This window comes from Folsomia candida, unplaced genomic scaffold, assembly GCF_002217175.1.
Source record: "Folsomia candida strain VU population unplaced genomic scaffold, ASM221717v1 Fcan01_Sc009, whole genome shotgun sequence".
NCBI lineage: Eukaryota > Metazoa > Arthropoda > Collembola > Entomobryomorpha > Isotomidae > Folsomia > Folsomia candida.
In genome coordinates this window covers 5,182,246-5,202,405 of record NW_019091201.1, presented here as the reverse complement: position 1 = coordinate 5,202,405, position 20,160 = coordinate 5,182,246, and the positions used below count along the sequence as shown (strand labels likewise).

The 20,160-nt window shown below is 36.2% G+C and overlaps 1 protein-coding gene across 3 annotated transcripts in view; it reads right to left on the bottom strand.

Moving 5' to 3' along the window:
- LOC110854211 (protein piccolo) overlaps nt 1-20,160 on the bottom strand; it is a 200,524-nt gene that overhangs the window by 83,741 nt on the left and 96,623 nt on the right. For all 3 annotated transcript variants that reach the window (XM_035854739.1, XM_035854738.1, XM_022102618.2), the window contains one exon: nt 16,438-16,878. In XM_035854739.1, the coding sequence (XP_035710632.1) occupies nt 16,438-16,480 (43 nt within the window). In that variant the 5' untranslated portion in view covers nt 16,481-16,878. The remainder of the gene's footprint in view (nt 1-16,437; nt 16,879-20,160) is intronic.

Below are 20,160 nucleotides of genomic sequence, written 5' to 3'. Positions count from 1 at the left end.
CTCAAAAACGCAACCAACCACTATCTCGGTTTGGCTCTCGACTCTGGAATAGTCAGAGGACGGTTATGTATTCACGAATGAAAAATGGGTGAAATATGTATTTAATACTTAGGCAAGAACGACTAGATACGTACGAAAAAAGAATGTAAACAATAAGAATTTTCGCAAAATTCGTATTTTGAAATTTAATACTCTGGATGTTTTGTTATCGAACTTCTTTGAGGAAAGAAAATCGTTCTGTGTATTTAATATTTATGAAAAATGCCAAAATATGCACGGAATTAGTATAAAACAACATAAAAATAAGAATTCTCACAAAATATAAATGTTTGAATTTAATATCCTGAATTTGTTGTACTCCAATTTCTTTAAGCAAAAAAATTTCATTCCACATCTGATCGTTGAAATATTTCGAAAATATGTACGCTTTAAAAAAATGCCAAAGATTTGCGTATTTTTCAAATAATAACGGAAATTTGTGAATGTCTTAAAATCTAGAAATATGTGACAATATGTAAACATTTTTTGAAATTTTTGTGATCCATGCGAGTTAAGGAAGTTCGACCGCCGGTCGTCATTAAATAAAAAAAGTCGAAAATAGATACATATCCGCCCTCTGCTAATACTACGTGTGCAAACATACTTGGATCTATTACAAGACACATTTTACTAGTATTTTTTGCGGATAAGAAGAAAAAACTGGTAGGCTTTTACCTGTTTAATATCTCTCCATCTTTTTCTGATGCCTTCAAGTCCACTTTGGGTAGTTAGTAGACTTGACATGGTTTCCGTGTTTGGGTTTTTGGGGAAAAAAATTAATAGCCTTCGTCCTAAGATATGAGGATGGAAAAGATATCTACGTACGTGGTTAAATGGACTATTAGTTACGCTACGTGAGCACAGCTTTCTCTTTACCAGTTTTTGGCAAAAATTTTACTTTACTCGCAGAAAAGTGACAGTTTGTAACGGAGAGTTAGATGGGATATACTTTGTTTTAAATTCGGTGGATCGCAGGCATGCATGTTTTTTGCGGTTTTGTTGTAAATTTTTGGATTTATCCTGTTTGTATATTTTGGTTGTACAATGCACAGGACGTGGAAATTATGGTAACTATTATAATTTCATAATTTCCATTACAAAATTACAGCATAAATTCTTATGAAAAGTCAACAAAATTATTTGACATCAAATTGTGATAAAGTATAGATCTTTGATTTTTCTAAATTTCCTGAAAATTGTCCGTTTAAAAAATGCTATGCTAGAAATGGGTAAATGCCATGGAAGTGTCAAATATCATAAGTTAACTGCAATAATTGTCACGAAATTTTTTGACATCAATTTACCATAAAATATAGATTATTGATATTTTACAATTTCCTGAAAATTGTCTGTTTCAAAAAATTTCCTTACGATTATACGTTTTTGAAATTGAATGTGATTTTTAGCCAATAAATTCCTTTGAACACACATTCATGTGTACAACTCTGCTTGTTTTGAAACATTTTTTACTTCAGGAATTCCAAACTTGAAACGATTTTAATACTTTGTTTCCTCCACATAAATTCTCACACCTCAAACTACGCAGATTTATGTATACAGGGAAAAAAAGCAGAATTCCTTTCTTTTTGTTCCTCAACACGAGTCAGAATTCTTTTATGTGCCACGGAAAGATACGGGGACACAGACAGACAGACAGACATCACATGTAATCAAATGTATTTATGTATTGTATTTGTTAACAAAATGTAAGCGTAACATGGACGTAAGCGAATGTGGCGTGGTTTTGTATTGATGTGTCAAATTTATGTAGTCCAACTTTCACCAGTTTCATTGTTGTTTGACACATCTACGTTGTTTGACTGTGAAGAGATTAAAATATTTTTGGGCAGGGAAACGTACATATTTATCGTATAACAATAAGAATTAGAATTTATGCAAATTTTTAATCACGAATTTGACACAATTTTACTAAAAACTTGGATTTTTAGTACGATTGTAGCACTAATTTCATCAGAATAAGTTACGAAATGACAGGATTTTCACACTTTATGAATTAGAATTGACGGGTATTGAAGTGTTTTTACTAAGAAATCTCCATTATGCAAAAATTTATAATTATCTTCTACTTTAAAGAATGTAGTTAAATCCTTAAATCACGCAAAAATCCTGCTATCATAATCTCTAATTTGTTTCCTGTATCCAATATGTATCAGAAATATATATGATCAAACCTCACAAAATTGGATATATATATTTCCTGAAAACCTTGTAGCCTTTCCAAATTTTACATCCTTACGTAAGAACATATAGACTGACTTGTTAATCTTGTCCCCCATTTAGAAATAAATTTCATTCTTCGTCTTCTCCCTCCTTTCTCCATTGTTCATTTCATTCCCTATTGTCTTAAATTCGCTATATCATTCATTTCATTGTTACACAAATCCTGGATGATAAATGAGGAAAATTTATGAATTTGCATTATCAGCCAGTCAGGAATACCTCGGTCGGCTTTTGGTTGGAGGACAACAATGCAATAAATAGGGTGTGGTCAGCCAGTCTGGTTTACCTCCCGTAATCTGCGTGTCCTTCATAATAAGAGAGAAATATTATGGAGAATTCTTCTACCACTCGGCCAAACTTAGGGGTCGTCCATATATTATGTGATAAAAAAACCGATTTTTAAGCTTGACACGACTAACAATGGAGGTCTCTCAGCAGATGCTCTCGGATTTTGAGGAAATTAGTGCCAATCGGTCGCAAATTTAATTAATATGAAATTTGCGAAGGACACGATCTCCCAATGGGCACGTTTGGCAGAGATATTTGCATCCCAAGAGGAGAAAATGCGAAATACGAAATATATGAACGTCCCCAGCCATCCACCCACTACTCACGAACTATCCGCCATTATGACGGCTATCTATCTTTCTCCCTGTGTGCAGCCTCGGTCAAAACTTTGCCCATTTATTCCAGTTACACCAAATAAAATGCTTCTGCTTTCTCCGGCTACTCGGTATTCTCCACCCGTTACGAGCCACGATCCATTCCAGCCAGCAGCCTTGTGCCCCTAATGTAATGTTCATCGGACTTTTCTATACTGCGAATATTGTGCCGTACCGGGGAAAAGTTGGGTGGAAAGAAATCTAAGCATGCAGAGAAAAATGAAGGAAAAATGAACGGAGAAAGTGAAAGAATAAAAAAACGGGAAGAGAAAGCAAACAAAAATTGAGGTGCGTGGTTGCATATAAAAAATTGGAGAAAAAGGAAATCAAGGGGGTAAACAGAATTGTTACCAGGGGCGATTTTCGGAAATAATCTGGGGAAATATTGGTTTGGAGGGGAGGGGGGGATTTATTTAAGAAATTCAAGTTTCTCCGACCAATTTCTATAAGAGAAAGTGTACGCAATTTGTAAAATCACGGACTTCTTGTACATTTCGTTTTTTGGATGTTTCTTTCAGAAATTAATACAAAAAATGACCATTTTCTATTATGGGAAATGTGTTTAATTTTTAAAATATCCGGTTTTTTATCTGAGGTTTTTTGGGTTGGACATTTATTTAAGAAGTTCAAATTTCTATGCAAAAATAGGACCACTTTCTAGCACGGAGGATATGTACAATTAGTAAAATCCTAGGTTTGCCAGTTTCTATCACGGAAAGTTTGCAATATTTGTAAAATACCCGGTTTCTTTTACATCCAGTTTATTTGGTCATTTAAGAAATTAAAATTGCTGACTACTTTCTATCCGAGAAAATGTGCATGATTTGTAATTTGCACTTGTGACAGAGATACCAAACTTTCACCGGTTTTTGTGTCCCTCTTGATGCTCCTCGAGACATAAAATCAAGCTGGAAAAGTCCGCGTCTGGCTGACTGGAGAAAGTAAAACTTTTTGAGTAGAATAAATAGATCAGCTAGCGGCAGACGAGGCAAACAGGACGAAAATATCGGGAACAACTGCAGCAGTAGAAAACTAATGGAACAACCAACCAACGAAGGAACCATCATCATCATCATCACAGAAGAAATTATCCGACTGACTTTTCATACCGATGGCATCCAAGTACGACAAGGTACGAAATGAGGAAAAGTAAACGGAGGACGAATAAACGGGGTTAAACGAACATAAGAAAGTGGCGGAATACAGTAAAATGACACCTTAATCCACCAAAATCACCAGAACGAATCACCTGAATACACCAAAATCATATGCCATTTATGACCTTTGACCTCGTCGTCACGGTCATGGGTTGATTAGAGGTCAAAAATACTGACGGCGTTGATTTTGTGGTGAAATTTCCTTTAAAATGACACCCAATATGAAAATTAAGATAAAATTAGTTATTTATGGACCACACCCCCTCTCGCTGTGGGGGTGGTCGGATTGCCCCATTATTGAATTCGACCGCGAAAACTTAACTTGAAGCACAATACGTCGGACTAATTCCGAAAGGGCCAAAGTGCAGTCGATACATAATTCCGAAAGGGCCAAAGTGCAGTCGATGCTTAATTCCGAAAGGGCCAAAGTGCAATCGATATTTAATTCCGAAAGGGCCTAAGTACACAAGAAAAACTATTGAAAAGACCTAACTGCATTTTCAATATAACTGCATACATAACCGCAATCCCTGAACCTGTTATATTTAATTTTTAAAATTTTATCATATTTAGTTCAATACTAAAGGTCGGTCGTGACGATCGTAGAGTTAAAATTTTATTAAATATTCACAGGTTCAGGGATTGCGGTTATATATGCAGTTATGCAGAAAATGCAGTTAGGTCTTTTCAATAGTTTTTCTTGTGTACTTAGGCCCTTTCGTAATTAGATATCGATTGCACTTTGGCCCTTTCGGAATTAGTCCGACGAATAGCTAAAACGGGATTTGATTATGTTGAGGCGTTGTGGAGCCGGACAGACGGACGGACGGACAAAACGATCACAATAAGCAGCTGACACACCTTAATAACTGGAGAAAGTCAAGACTTTCAGGAAGAAAAAGTTGGCCCAGCCCAACACCTCGTTTTCTCAAGGAAAACGAAAATGTCAGAAATATCACAAAGTTACTGAAACATTTGTGTAATCCAATCAAACCGACAGATTTGACCCTTTAATGTCAGCCCGTCCGTTACATGGGCGCATTGATGGGCGAGCTTCGCCTTCTTTTGTGTCCCGTTTGACATGCCCCGTTTAGCCCGTCAGGACAAAAACATTGAGAAAAATATGGATGGATGGATGATGCACCCGATGAACATAAGTATCGACACGTGGAGAAAATTTGGAAACGTTAAAAGTGCGCTTTACACCAGATTCTGCCAAATATTGCAGATAAAATATTTCACCTCAAAGAAGACTTGGAGAGACTTTTATAAAAAGTAACGTTTCACTTTATACAAACTGTCAAACGTTTTGATCTTTTACTCATTAAAAATAAATGTATTTTGCACATTTTTCAAAAATGGTGTTGAACTTGACCAAACAATGTTTGCTTTATAATTAACGTACTGCAGGAATGAGAAATAACGGTATTGTGCGTCTTTGAAACTTTGAGAAGACTTAGTAACAAAACTGTATTAAATTTGGAAAGTACCAAATTTGGAAAGTGTCAAATTTGGAATGCGTAAAACTTGTCAAATTTAATCCTCGTTTTCTCCTCTTCGGATGCAAATATCTCGGCCCCACGTGCCCATTGGGAGATCGTGTCTTTCGCAAATTTCATCCTAATTAAATTTGCTATCGATTGAGACAAGTTTTTTCAAATTCCGAGAGCATGCGCTGGAAAACCTCCACTTTTTTTACGGAGAAGATAATACAGGCAAAAAATTAGATTTAAATTTTGGGGAAGGATATTTTGACACGATATTAATTAAAATGACGGTTTGTCCAGGAATACATAATTTCTCAAAATTATGAATCCTCAAACTCCTCACATCCGTGGAAAACCCGTCATTTTGGCCCAAAGATGGTTTATCGGGTAGAAAAGCGCATTACATATTGGTGATCGGTCTTTATCGATTGATCGACCAATACCTGCCCGAAAATCGAACTGTTCTTCCATCCTCCCAAAAAAGGGAAACGTCTGCATAATAATCACACATTTTCTATTCACTTTCTCCACCACCCTTCAATTTATTGGAGAGAAAGAGAGAAAGCACCCTCACAAAAAATTTCCTATTTCCCCTGCTGAGTCAGATCGGGGAATAAATTTCGGAAATCACCACATTTCTTGGACATTATTGAATGCAAGCAATATCATCTTCAAGTGTGGGCAGCCAGTGGCCGCGGAAGCTGTGGGGACATCGGGGGACGTTAATATTGTAGGATGGGGGAGGGAGGGGTTTATATAAAATGGGCAGATGATGGGAACATCGAACAACCGTGGGGACATTGTCCCTCTGTTTCCGCGGCCACTGTGTCCAGGACAAAAAGATGGGAAATTGGTCGGTATTTGAGGTAGGAGAAAGTAGGAATTTTGTGATATTTGCCTTGTCCGTCTTTTCCCTTAGCTGGAGCTCATCCCGAGCACGTACCGGAGTGAAAATGTGGACAAACAAAAACCAGGAGGAGGAAATTGAGCCAGAAGGAAGGGCCGAGTGGGCAGAATAATACGTACGTATGAACGGCGGCCTTTCTTTCTTTGTATTGTGTGTGCACACTCTTAGAAATTCGGTGTTAAAGTAATACCAAGCGGTATTCATACATATATGACTCAGATATGAAGTGATATTGATAAGTAATACCCTGTAGTAATATTTGGATATTAAAGCCTTTACGGTATCTGTAGCAAATTTTTTACTGACCGGTGTAATTTTAATTCCAAGAGGGAGCAACTTTAATACCGGGAAATTAATACCTGCCGATTATATACTCTTAGAAAACTTGTATTAAATCATTACCGACCAGAGTACATATGTGACTCTACCGGCACTGGTATTAACGGTAGGGCATCCAGACCCGGTTTTTCCGATTTTGTAAAACCGGTTAAAAACCGGTTTTCGATTTACCCGAAAACCGGTTTTATCATTTTCCAAAAACACGGTTTTGTAAAAAACCGGTTTTATCACACTCGAAAACCGGTTTTCGATTTTTGATAAAAATTGTTTTAGAACTACTAAATATTAGTCATTTCTTGTTTTTCATGCAAAAATAAATTGTACTGAAATATTTTTTTCCAAATTAATGCCAAAAGTTTGTTCAAATTTAAATTTTACCACATTATATTTACCACATTATATCCAAATTTCCGGTTTTGAAGAAAATCGAAAACCGGTTTTACGAAAATTTAAAAAACCGGAAAAATCGAAAACCGGTTTTACGAAATTTTCCGATTCTGGATGCCCTAATTAACGGGAAGTACCGTTCAGTAAGGTTGGAGTGCCCAACATTGAGCTTATGGAAAAACTTCTAAGTTTTTTTCCACCCAAAAAAATTTTTTCAACTTGCCCCAAAAGTGTCTTAGGGTGCCCCAAAATTTTTTCAACTTGCCCCAAAAGTGTCTCAGGGTGCCCCAAAAATTTTTCAACTTGCCCCAAAAGTGTCTCAGGGTCCCCCAAAATTTTTTCAACTTGCCCCAAAAGTGTCTCAGGGTGCCCCAAAAATTTTGTAACTTTGTCAGGGTCTCCCAAAAATTTTTTAATCTCAATGATTTATTTTTTTTTGTTTTTTAATCTGGTCTCTCCAGGATTTGTTTTTTTTTTGTTTTTTAATCTGGTCTCTCCAGGATTTACTCTTTAAAATTTACTCTTTTCCATGCACGTCACCCCTGTGGACCTCCTTGTCCCTTTTTTCCTGGAACATTTTCCCGCAAATTGGACAGGGAATTGTTCGGGGGACGGAAAGATCTACTCTTCCAATGCAGGGAAGGTGGGTGGAAAAACCTTTCTGGGTGCGATAATACTTATCGCACCCCCCGCACTGGAAGTGGAACTTCCCGTCCTTTGGAGGGTCCACAGGGTTGCAGGCAGGGATTTCATCGTTTTCTGCCATTGCCTGCAGCTCGAACTTCTTACTTTTCTTATCGAAGAGATCTTTTAAGGCAGCCATGTTCTGCTTGTCAGAGTTTTAAGAGTGTCGCGCTGGTATAATGATAATCTCTATTTAAGTTGATTATGTTTAGTCAATTTACAATAATATGCTTTTATTGCATCGAGGGGAGGTGGTACATGGGGTGTTCAATAAGTATCCGGAATATTTGCATTCGCATATATCTATGGGATATCAGGTTGTCCCAAATTCGAAATGACCGTCGCCGTGTAGCACATACATCCATTTACTAAAATCCGGAAACCGGAACTCAATACGGAACTCAATATCCTATTACGGTTCAAAAATGAGGTCAAAAACCATGGAGCAACTCGCAATAGCTGTCCGCCACTACCACGAAAAAGTGGTTGCGCGGTCAAAGAAGAGCTGTAGCAACTTTAAAAACAAAATAATTCAAAAACCGAAAATTTGTTATACATTACTGAGGTATGAGCTACAAAAAATTGGTAAGCACAAAAAAATATCTGGTCGGCCCATTCGTATGGAAGCACCCAAAGTGATAAGATTGATAAAAATAGAAATTTACACTGTCGCAGCGTAATTCTCCGTACTTGAAGTTATCACCTAACAATACATTATTTTAAAGCTTAGAAGTTGGACATTAAATCTTATTAGGATTTATAAACTTATAAATGCAGTGAAGAGTAAAATAAAAGTAACAAACCAGAAGACAGAATAAAGACTCGACCTGAAGTCATCAAAATTGGACGTCCCGTACAACACGATTTTCAGCCAAGATCATCAAAAGGATTTTATTTGCACATAGTTCAACTATCCTAGCCTCTAGAAAACAATATAAGCAAAACTTGAAAATAAATCTAAGCAAAATTATCCCGCTCCGCCTTATACGGATCACACGCAATTAACATGGGAGAGGTGAACAACGTTCCCAAATTTGCCCCAAACAAGACCTATTGAAGAATTTTTGTCCTTAGATTTGCCGCGTAGCTCACTCTCATGATGAGAAACAAATTGGGGGCCCCGGGGATGTTGTTGAGGTGGACGAGAGCCACGCGGGAGCAATTTACTACCAATCCGGTAGGAAATTATTACCAAATCAATACCAGCACGGAGTATCTATGTGACTCTATCAGATTTTTAACAGCGTACTAAATTTCTAAGAGTGCATTTTCGTAGGTTATTGGATTGGACAGAGATGGTCAAGGCATGCACACGTCTGTAACAATGCCCCGTTTTCTTTCTTCCTTTCTTTAATCTGTGACAAGAGTTGTACATAAAGTGAAAGTATTCCTATTGATACGGCAGCCATACTTTCTTTGTCCGCTTTCTCCAAGTTTTGTGTAGGAATGAAACCCGGAAACTGCGTCCACACCAAAGGCCCATTATTATTACGTGGCAAGGGAAAGAAGGTCACGTGTCGGTGCAATAAAATGCGGAGGAGAAAGTAGAGAAAAGAGATGTGACGTAAGGGACCTGTCATTCCAGTTTGGGTTCGGATTTTTTGAGACATTTTTGAACGAGTTTGAAAAGGTATTGAATTTATTGGAGGAGAAAGTAGTCAACTTGGATATGAAACACGGGACAGATCAGCCAAAATAAATAGGCACAAATAAATCTGAAAGGTTTGCTGGCAGATTATTTTATATTATTTTCCAAAAACCAAATAACCTCTTAGAAAAAATTATCTAAGACTATTAATATTGACCAAACATTTAAGTTAGTTTTACTGTTATCCGTAATTTGTGGCATGTGATTTTCCCATGAATTTTAATCTACCTAGTGTGCTCAAAAAGTAAGGAATTTATATATTATCATCATACCTGTTCAAAAACAAAATTTTCATTCAAAAGTCAGTCATCCTAATTTCTGGCTGAAGATTGTCAATCATTTTCATTCAAATGACAGGAAATTCATTTTCATTCACGATCATTCATTATCATAATCAAATCAGTCAAATGGATGAAAGTGAACAGGTATGAATGTCATGTCTAAAATTATACACATTTATTTTTATGCCGCATGAATTGTACAATTTTTATTGCACAAATTATATGTCAAAGTAATTTAACCTACATTTCATCATGCAGAAGAATCCTGACTTTTTTAAGTAAATAAATACTCTCCTTCCGCTTCCCTCATAACAAGAAAATAGTACGAATAATCTCTCTCTTTAAAATGAGGAATTGTGTTTGTGGATTGGATTTCTTTGTGTAAAATGGATGGATGCAGCAGCAGCCACAGGATATTGCACCATTGTCTCCACCACTCGAGAAAGACGGAGCCGAGTGGAATGGTTCAAGTTGAAGAAAGAGTTCAATGAAGCCAAACAAACAAACAACTCGATTTTCCCTCGGCCTTTATTGCAAAATAACAAATTACTTTCCGCAGCTGAATTGGAAAGTTGAATCGGAAAGCTCACTTTCAACGAGAAGATGAGACTATAGACGTTCAAAAATGAATGGGTATAGTTGGTCGACTGCTATATAAGAATTGAGGAAAAACAGGGCTGTCTGTCTGAACCAGAAATTTGAGATGATGAAAAGCAAATATTTGAAGATATCTGTAGATGATAAGTCATAATGATAATAATAATATTTAATTATTAATTGATAAGTAAGCTTCTTCTTTGGTGACACTACTTTGTTTGTTTGTGTGACAGATTGTCTGTCCGTTTTATGTATTTTATGTGTCAATGATGATTTCAAGTTCGAGGAAGGGTTAAATTTGAATTATTTGGAGGACAGGAATACTACAAGGAGCCGTTTGTGATGTGATAAAAAGACGATACATACGTAGGCAACCTTTGGACCTGGGTTATTTGAGTCATTCTTTACGGAACGAGGTATTGCATGCAAAAGTTTGAGAAATGTGTGTACAGATAACGCAATACGTAAAACTTATTTCATCCGTATTGTTACAAGTGCATGCAACTTGACAAGAGGACGTTCGTAAACTTTATAACGCAAATTTATGTTTTTTTTACACCCACCCACCCCCTGTTAACGATGTGTCACATGGGCACGATATCATTGAGCCTTGACCACCCACCCTTCTTTACGTTACGAAGTTTACGAACTAATTTCCCCTAAAGAGTGTATGTACTTTAGGATTAAATAGTTAACAAAAGTTTGAATTAATGCATATTTTTAGTTTTTTAACTTTAAAAATAGACGAATTAGTTAAACTATGCAAAATTGCAGTCTCTATTAATTTACTTTGCCATTTTTCTATTTATTTATTTTTGCCCATTTGTTTTTAGTACGACATTTATTTGAAACTTTTGCATACTGCAAATTTTGTATTATGCAAAAGTTGAAAAAAATTCTGTACATTTGTAAAACTCCACGATTTTATGGCAGCTTAAGAAAAAGTTGATATTATGTAACTCTACAAAAAAGGAACCACCTTTAAATAGTTAAATTCATGCATATTTTTAGTTTTTAGCTTAAAAATAGACCAATAAGTTACAGGGCTATCTAGTTTTACCCATTTCTTTTTAGTAAGACAAATTTTTTCAAATATTACAAAACTCCACGATTTTATGGTAATTTAATGCCGGCTCAAACCAAAAATGGATATTATTGCGTAACTTCACTCTTATGAAAACGAAATCCATTCCTGGAATTGTACTGTATGGATACAAAATAAAATCCGTAAGTTTTTTTTGCCTTCTCAATTTTTATTTGATTGATAAGACAAACAGCGAGCCGCATTGTGTGGGTATCAATTCAATCCAATCGAAAAAGGAGACATTTTATGCAGTGGCCGCGGAAGCTGTGGGGACATCGGGGGACATTAACATTGTAGGATGGGGGGAGGGAGGGGTTTATATAAGATGGGGAGATGATGGGGACATCGAATAAGGTGGGGACATTACCCCTCTGTCCCCAACGCTTCCGCGGCCACTGCACTGACGATGAGAAAAGTCTTATATTTCACTTATGTCTGTACGTGGGTATTATTGACCACGTTAAAAAGCTCTTGTACGCACTTGGCCGTCATTTCTTGACTTGACATTCATGACATTTACTCGAGTTTGGTTTGGTGAAATTAATCAATCAAATAAACTACTCTCTCTTGCACTTTATTGGTTTTCGAGTTATATGTTTGTCTTCGTTTTGGGTGGAGGTGGAGGAGGAAGAAGAGGAGTTTCCCGATAAGCATGGAGATACTTGGGGAAAAATTGGTCATGTTAAAAAAGCGTGGTTTATTCCAGACAGGGTTAAACAAAACGAGGGTTTATCCACGGCGGGTATTTAACTAATTATTTAATTAATTAATTATTTAATTTGTGCGATTTGCGGGGCGATGTTTTTTTTGTGGGGAAGGCATATCCCGATAAACATGGCGAGTCGGGGTAAAACAGGGCATGTTAAAAAAATGTGTGCTTTACATACATACCGGTAAACGGGTATTTATCCACAGCGGGTTTTTCCATAATTAGTTAATTACTATTTGATTATTTATTTAATTTGTGGATTTAGCTGGGCGACAAGTTTGTCCGTTAGCTGGGTGAGTTTATAAGCTTCGATGTACAAGAAATATAGCAAACCCTTAATTAAGAGATGAAAAATTTATGAAATGAAAAAAACATATGCGACAAAATATGACAAAATTTGGACCCAATTTGTAATTAATTTCTACGCGATGCCTAAACCCTATTTTATGCCGATTTTGGCCCAAAATCGGCTAGTCAGACTGCTGGTCGGGATAGTCAGTCTCTCTGTGTGGGATATGGATGGCTCGATAAATGGTGAATATTGTATGAAATTGGAGTAACCCATAACTCATGTTCCAGGAAGAAAAAAATCGACTTTTTTCTCCTTCTTACGATTCGACTATGTATGTAAATGTTGATTTGTTTACATACTTACTTTTAAATTGGTCCTGTCGTGCAGGCCGGAATAATAATTGAATCAAGTGGGAAAAGATAAGGATAAGACGAACCAACCAACCAGTCAAGCAGACAAGACGAGAAGCAGGCAGGATTTGTTATCAGTCCACCAGTACAGTCGACAAGCAGTGGCCGCAAAAGCTTGAGGGGACAGGGGGACAATGTCCCCACTGTTAAATATTCGATGTCCCCTTCATCTGTCCATGTTATACAAACCCATCCCTCCCCTATCCTACAATGTTAATGTCCCCAGATGTCCCGACAGCTTCCGCGGCCACTGTCGACAAGTCAGCCGTGTTGTCATGTCATCTCAAACTGGTTAACCAATCGAACCTATTGGCTTACTCAGGATGAGAAAGAATGAGAGAATGTCTGTCAAATCGTGTAGTAATAAATTTAAATTGGGACGATGAAACGTCGTTATAAAGGTTGTTGAGGAGAGTGGAATGAAGATATGTAAACTGAAGACGTGTGAATATTTTCAAGTTTTTTTCATACCGGAAATTTCAACAATTTGAATTTTTTGTTGTAATTTTTACGACACCTGGAGCGTTTAGGAATCTATGACTGTCCTTTTTGCCATGAATTTAAATTTATGAGGCGAATGTTGTAATTAAGGAGGATGAAATTTATGGCAAAATGTGGAAAATTTAAGGCGTGAAATACCCTGAATTTGTTTTCAATGCACTGACTTGCAATTTTCATGTGCGAAAATTAATTTGCTACTTTGTAAGATTATATATGCAAATAATTTCGTAAGTCTCGAACCTCGTGATTACTAAATGCATCTGCTTTTCTTACTTGTCAGAGGTACATAGTTGGTCAATACTTTTTGAAATTTTGACTGACAGTTTAATATTCATTTGACGATCGTGACATGAAATTGCTTAAGAAAACTGCCTGGTTTTTAACGCGAATATGTAAATAGGGTTGCGTTATTGCGAAATGAAATATTTGCAGTTTAGCCAGCCACTCAGTAAAAGCGAGACTTTATAAATTAATCGGCTCATCATAATTTCACCTGCCCCTGTGCGGCATTCACTTATTGAATTAATTATAAATTGGCATGTCAGAATCTATCCTCTCAATTAATAAGGTTGTCGTAAACCATTAATTATTATCGACACGGAAATTAATGTCGACATGATGTGTCCATGAAAATAGTTAATTTGCATATTTGGCATAGAACTGATGACGAAAGGTCAGTTTTCCCGTGACAGCTTGCTTTCTCCGCACATTTATTTGTCAAGTGTCGTGACGCAGACGTTTCAGGAATTTAAGGGGAAAAAATTATCCGAAATGTCAATTACGTATTTAAGCAGGACTTTTCTAACCGTAAGTGAAATTCGTGGTATGTTAGTAGGAAGGCATCATTTTCAATAAAAGTGAAAGAAGAAGAATGCCGTGGGTGCATGCGGTCCGACACGGAAACGAGTTAAATATGTACAACGTTTGACTGACTGCAGTTTAATCGTGGCTCGGAAATTTCTAGAGTGTTCACTTAAATGAAAGAAGAAAACAATTTTCCTGGTGCCATCCACCATTCTCAAAAAGTTGTAATGATCAAAGGGCGGATATGTATTTACGAAAAGTTGCTGAAATATGTATTTAATATTTATATACGAAAAAAATGCCAAAATATTTACGAGAAAATCCATAAAAATAAGGATTTCCGTATAATCTGTATTTCTAAATTGAATACTCTAATTTTATCCTGGTCGAGTTTCCTTTAGCAAAAAAATTCTTCTCACTCATATCGTTGAAATATTTACAAAATATATGAAAAACGTGCAAAAGGTTTACGTATTTTTTCCGGAAATGTTTATATTTCCGACAACCTAAAAATATGTTAAAATATTTTGAAATTTTTGCGGTTTTGTTACACACTTTGATCTTGGTCTCTTAAATGAAAAAGTATGAAAATAAATACATATCCGCCCTCTACCCATTCGTGTTTAACAAAGAAAACAATTTTTCTCGTGCCATCCAATCCACCATTCTGTAAAAGTTGTAATCATACATACGTAGCACTCCGGGACGCCAAAAAATTATCCCCGTGCGAAGAAAGCATTCCGACTTTCTCTTTAAAAAACACCACAGCAGGAGGCTTCTTGTTTGCGAGGGTGGCGTATATACTAAAGTGGAAGGATGGATGGCTAGCTACCCTGCATAATTAATCTTACGCTGCCGGTCCAACCTCAAAAAAACCAGTGATTGACACGTTATTGAATCATTAATCGTAGTACACCCGGGCAAACTTTTCTGCTATTTTTTTGGTAGAACAAGAGAACAAAGAAGAAAGGGAAAAGTGGCCTTGGTTCTTTTCAGAAGGGGTCCAAAAAACAAAACATTGCATTCATTCATTCATGGCCAAGTTACTAATTAACTTTGCGCAGAGGAGAATTTCCAGAATTTTTGTTTTGGACGGTTTTGGGTCAAATTGATTTATTTGGATGCGATGTGCCATGGATGGATGATGGCCTTTTTTGGCTAAGGTTGTTTCTGTTTCTGATCAATAAGGTTGGACTGGACGCTATTGTTTTGTCACGACGAGGGTGCGAGGACGGAGGACAAGTTGGTTGGTGGGTGGGTGGGCGAGTAGGAGGAAAAATGCTCGAGGAAAATAAACGGGTCTCATTTCATTCTTGGTAATTAATTTTGCCGACTTTCTACACCAAGTGCCAACTCCAGGGGTGGATAATGTGTGTATTTATAAAGTTGCCTTCTATTTTCCTTGGTTATTTGGATCATAGCAGATTTAATACTAGATCTATTAGGCTTTCCCTTAATATCGAGATTTCTATGTGACACTCAACCTGCCGAATTTTTCTGCAAGGAAATCAACAAAATTTCGTATCTTTTTGTAGGAAAATTCTACTTAAAAATTTGCACATGTTTATGCACAACTGGACTGCCGAACAGTTTTGCGCAAAATTTGTGCAAAACGTGTTTCGATAGTGTCTCTCATTCTGTTAGAGATATATGTAGGAAATACAACGGCCACAAAATGAGATTCGCACATTAATTACATACATGCGAATTTAGCAAATTCAAACTGCATAAAAATATTACCAAATTGCAAACATCACAAAGTGTAACTTGTGTATATTAAGCAATTAAAAAGGCATTTTCCTTTGTCAAGTCCACTTTACCCACGACCCAGCGTCACGTCACAGAAACAATCATTACGTGCAAGAGTACCAGAAGCCGAAATCTGATACTCCAGTTAGGTTTGTGACAAACGCTGCAATATGCCCGACTTTTTAACTCCGTGTTAAAAACATGCATGAAAGTGAAACCCGTGTTCCCTTTAAACCTCTTATCAGGTTAAAGATAAAAGTGACCCTTAAATCTGGTCTCATGCATGCCCTATTTTTTTCCTTTGCCCAACTATGTAAAATCTCAATACAGTGTTCAATACAATACTTTAACTTTTAAGGTTAGAGTGACCCTTGCTCATAACCCTATTTTTTGTCCAGATATGAAATCAATCCCACCACCAAGGGACAAACTGGTAGATAAAAAAATTGTTCTTCTTACCAATTGAAAGTCGTCTCCATCTCGTCTTGCGTTTACGGCCCATGAAGATCTTTCCTCCGTCGCGCTGGATTTTGTTCTCGTCGACGTCCTCAATTCTGATGTGGGTTAATAATGTCTAAGATAATTAATAACAATTCTCCACAAAATGTAGTCCTTAACTGGCAACCTTGAATTTAATTAGTTTCTTCTTGTTTCTGTCGGACTGTGGGAAAATTACGGTTTCATTAAGTCACTCACTCACTAAAACTCACTCACTCACACAGTCTGCCTCCTTGTTTGGGTCAAGTTTTTAGTTCACTTCATATTTAGTTAGTCAAATATCACTGTATCACATGCGTGCGACAACTTTTTGGTAAGGGTGAAGTCGCTGTTTTTTCATGAGGGGAGCGTTAAGTTTAAGGCAGAGAAGTTAGTTGGAGCACCAAAAGTGAAGAAGATTTCCTGAAATTTTGAAAAAAGAAATTTGGTTAAATATATGTAGAGATGGACACTCTCTAAAAATTGGTATAAAATCATTACTGATCTGAGTATATATATGAATTACTGGTAATAACGGGTATTACCAGTTGGTAATTAATGTTGGTATTTAAAAATTTACCAGTTAGAAAGAAACTAGTACCAGTTCGGTAGAAAATTATTATTAAATCAATGTCAGTACGGCGGATATGATGTGAATCTTCCGGTACTGGTAATAACGAGTATTACCGTAATGTTAGGATGATGAGAAATTTACCAGGTAGAAACAAACTACTACAAATCCGGTAATAAGTTATTACCAAATCGGTACCGATACGGAGTAGATGTTTGACTTTTCACTCTTCCGGCACTGGTAATAAGGGGCATTACCGCTTAATAATGTTACGGTGAAGAAAAATTTACCACTGAGGAACAAACTATTATCAATCCGGTAGGAAGTTATTACCAGTCCGGAGTGTATATCTGACTCCACCAGATTTTGGACAGTGTACGAAAATCCGAAATTTTATTTATTATCGAGTCACAGTTGACTTGATCAACTCGAAATCTTTATATCGGTACGAACGAGGCGTTAAAATGGCAGGAATTGCACTTGGAAATGATGGATGTTGTGAAAAAGTCGTAAAAAATGTGAACAGCACCTGTTTCAAAGCCATTAAATTTCGAATTTGTTATCCTCCTAAAAAACTCATGAATGAATGGATCCATTTTTCGAGGAAAATTCAATTCAAACGTGTCTGCAAATCAATGATATTGCAAGGATGGATTTCGCCAGGTAGAGTTGTACGATGGGCAGGGGTATGAAAATAAATTCATGGCATTTGGGGATGCAAATCTTTAAATTAGTCGTATTTTGGGCATGAAAAGATTTAAATTATTGCCATTTTATCTAACAAAAATTTTTAATTCGTAGCATTTTGTGTAAGAAAATATTTAAATTTATGACATTTTGGACTAGATAGAAACTACTTAAATTTATGGCATTTTGGGCATACAAATATATAAAGTTATGGTATTTCGGGATACGGATCTTTAAATTCATCGTATTATTTATTAATATTTATAATTAAATTTATGGCATTTTGGTATTGAAAATTTTTCAAGTCGTGACATTTTGGGAATGAAAATATAAAAATTTTGGCATTTTGGACATGAAAATATCTAAATTTATAGAATTTTCTACATAAAAACATTTAAATTCATCGCGTTTTGCATAAGAAAATAAATTCCATTAATTTTTGTATAACAAGCCCACCATTTATTGTAACATTTGCCCTAAATTCAAATACGGCAAGCCATAAATGCCCCCGACATCGTTACCCGTACAACTCTACCCTGCCCTTCCAAAATCCCCACTCCACTCGACTGAAGCCTCCTCTCCTCCAGAGAGGATAAGCCGTACAATTATGCAACCTGTGTAATGGATCTGTCTGAATTATTCATAACTTTGAGTAACAGAGAGGAGAAAGGGTTATACAAATACATCTATAAGCTAACTCTGAAATCCTAAAATTTTGGACAAGTCGTAAAAAAATCTGACAAGAAAATAACGAGGAAATTTTATTCGAAATCAATTTTTTTCTGTACAAGATTAAAAACGGATTTATTTCCTTGAGTGAAATACATAAATTTGCATATTGCACGGAAAAAGCTTGAAAACGCTTGAAATGAAATGAAATAAGATCCCAGCAATTTTTTAAGTGTATCCATTCATTCGGTTACATATTGCATGCAGTGGCCGCGGAAGGGTGGGGACACCTGGGGACATTAACATTGTAGGATGGGGGGAGGGAGGGGTTTATATAAGATGGGGAGATGATGGGGACATCGAATAACCGTGGGGACATTGTCCCTTTGTCCGCGGACACTGATTGCATATTATCGCATCCTGTTTGATGTAATGGGAACCTAGTCAGTCAGTCAGTGTCAAAGGTTATGGTTTATTAAACATGTGTACCAAAAAGTGTAATAAAATTGAAATAAAAAAGGAAACTTTATTTTATTATAGGTACAGACTTTCCTCTGCTCGGTTCTTTAAGAGAATTGCAACATAAGAACAGAGGGCGGATATGTATTTATTTTCGAATTTTTCATTGGATAAATATCGATGGTCAAACTTCCACGTCGGTGTGTTCCTAATAGATCACAAAAATTTGAAAATATTTTTACACACATTTTTGGTTTTTCAGGCATATACATAACTATTTCCGATTTTATTTGAAAAATGTGCAAATCTTTTACATATTTTTTTTTCAAAAATACAAACATTTTACAAATATTACAACGATATTAGACGAATTTTGTTTACATAAAGAAAAATTAGGCGACAAAAGTCCAAAGTATAAAATAGTTCAAAAGTACAAATTTTCAAAATTCTTATTTTTACGCTACATATTTCAGCGATTTTTCGTAAATACATATCCGCCCTCTGCATATTAGGATTAAAACGTCCAAAGTATTAGTTCAAAAGTACAAATTTCGAAAATTCTTATTTTTATGCTACATATTTCCTATATATTTCAGCGATTTTTCGTAAATACATATCCGCCCTCTGAATATTAAGATTAGATAAGACTTTTTTTCCCTGTCACTTGGTATTAAATGTAGATAAGTAACTATAACCAACCGACCCGGTTTGCATGCATAAAGGGATGCACTTTGTTATCTAAATAGCTTAAGAGACAACGCGTCTTGTGAGTTTTTTTCATAAATTGTGTGCAGTGCATCGCATTTATTTCTGAGCTTCGTTCCGAACTATATACCTGACCAAGAAAGTTAAAAGTTACGAATGGAACAGAGCAGAAAACATTAAAAATTTAATAGGAGAAGAGCTCAGAGTAAAGTTTCAACTTTCAGCAGCTCTTTGTGAAAGGAGCTCTTTGTTCACTTTTTTCAAGCCGGTATTAGCACCAGAGTGATAATATTTAACTGATTGAGAAGAGAAGAAGAAGGCTCTCTATTTTCAGCGCTGTATGAAAATAAATGCATAGATAAGTGCACAATCATAAATAATAATGCGCAGTGTGCGTCCATGTCGATTTTTTTTGTGGAACTGATTCTTGGAAGGTATGAATTAACAAACCAATTGCTATATACGGTTACAAAGAATACGTAATAATGGACCAATTGGTGGCTACATTGTTGGACAACAAATGTGAGATCTCACATTTGTTAAGTATGCATCTATGCACACTTAACAGTGTTTCGTTTTTTACAGGTTTTTCGCATTTGTTGCAGTGCAAAATA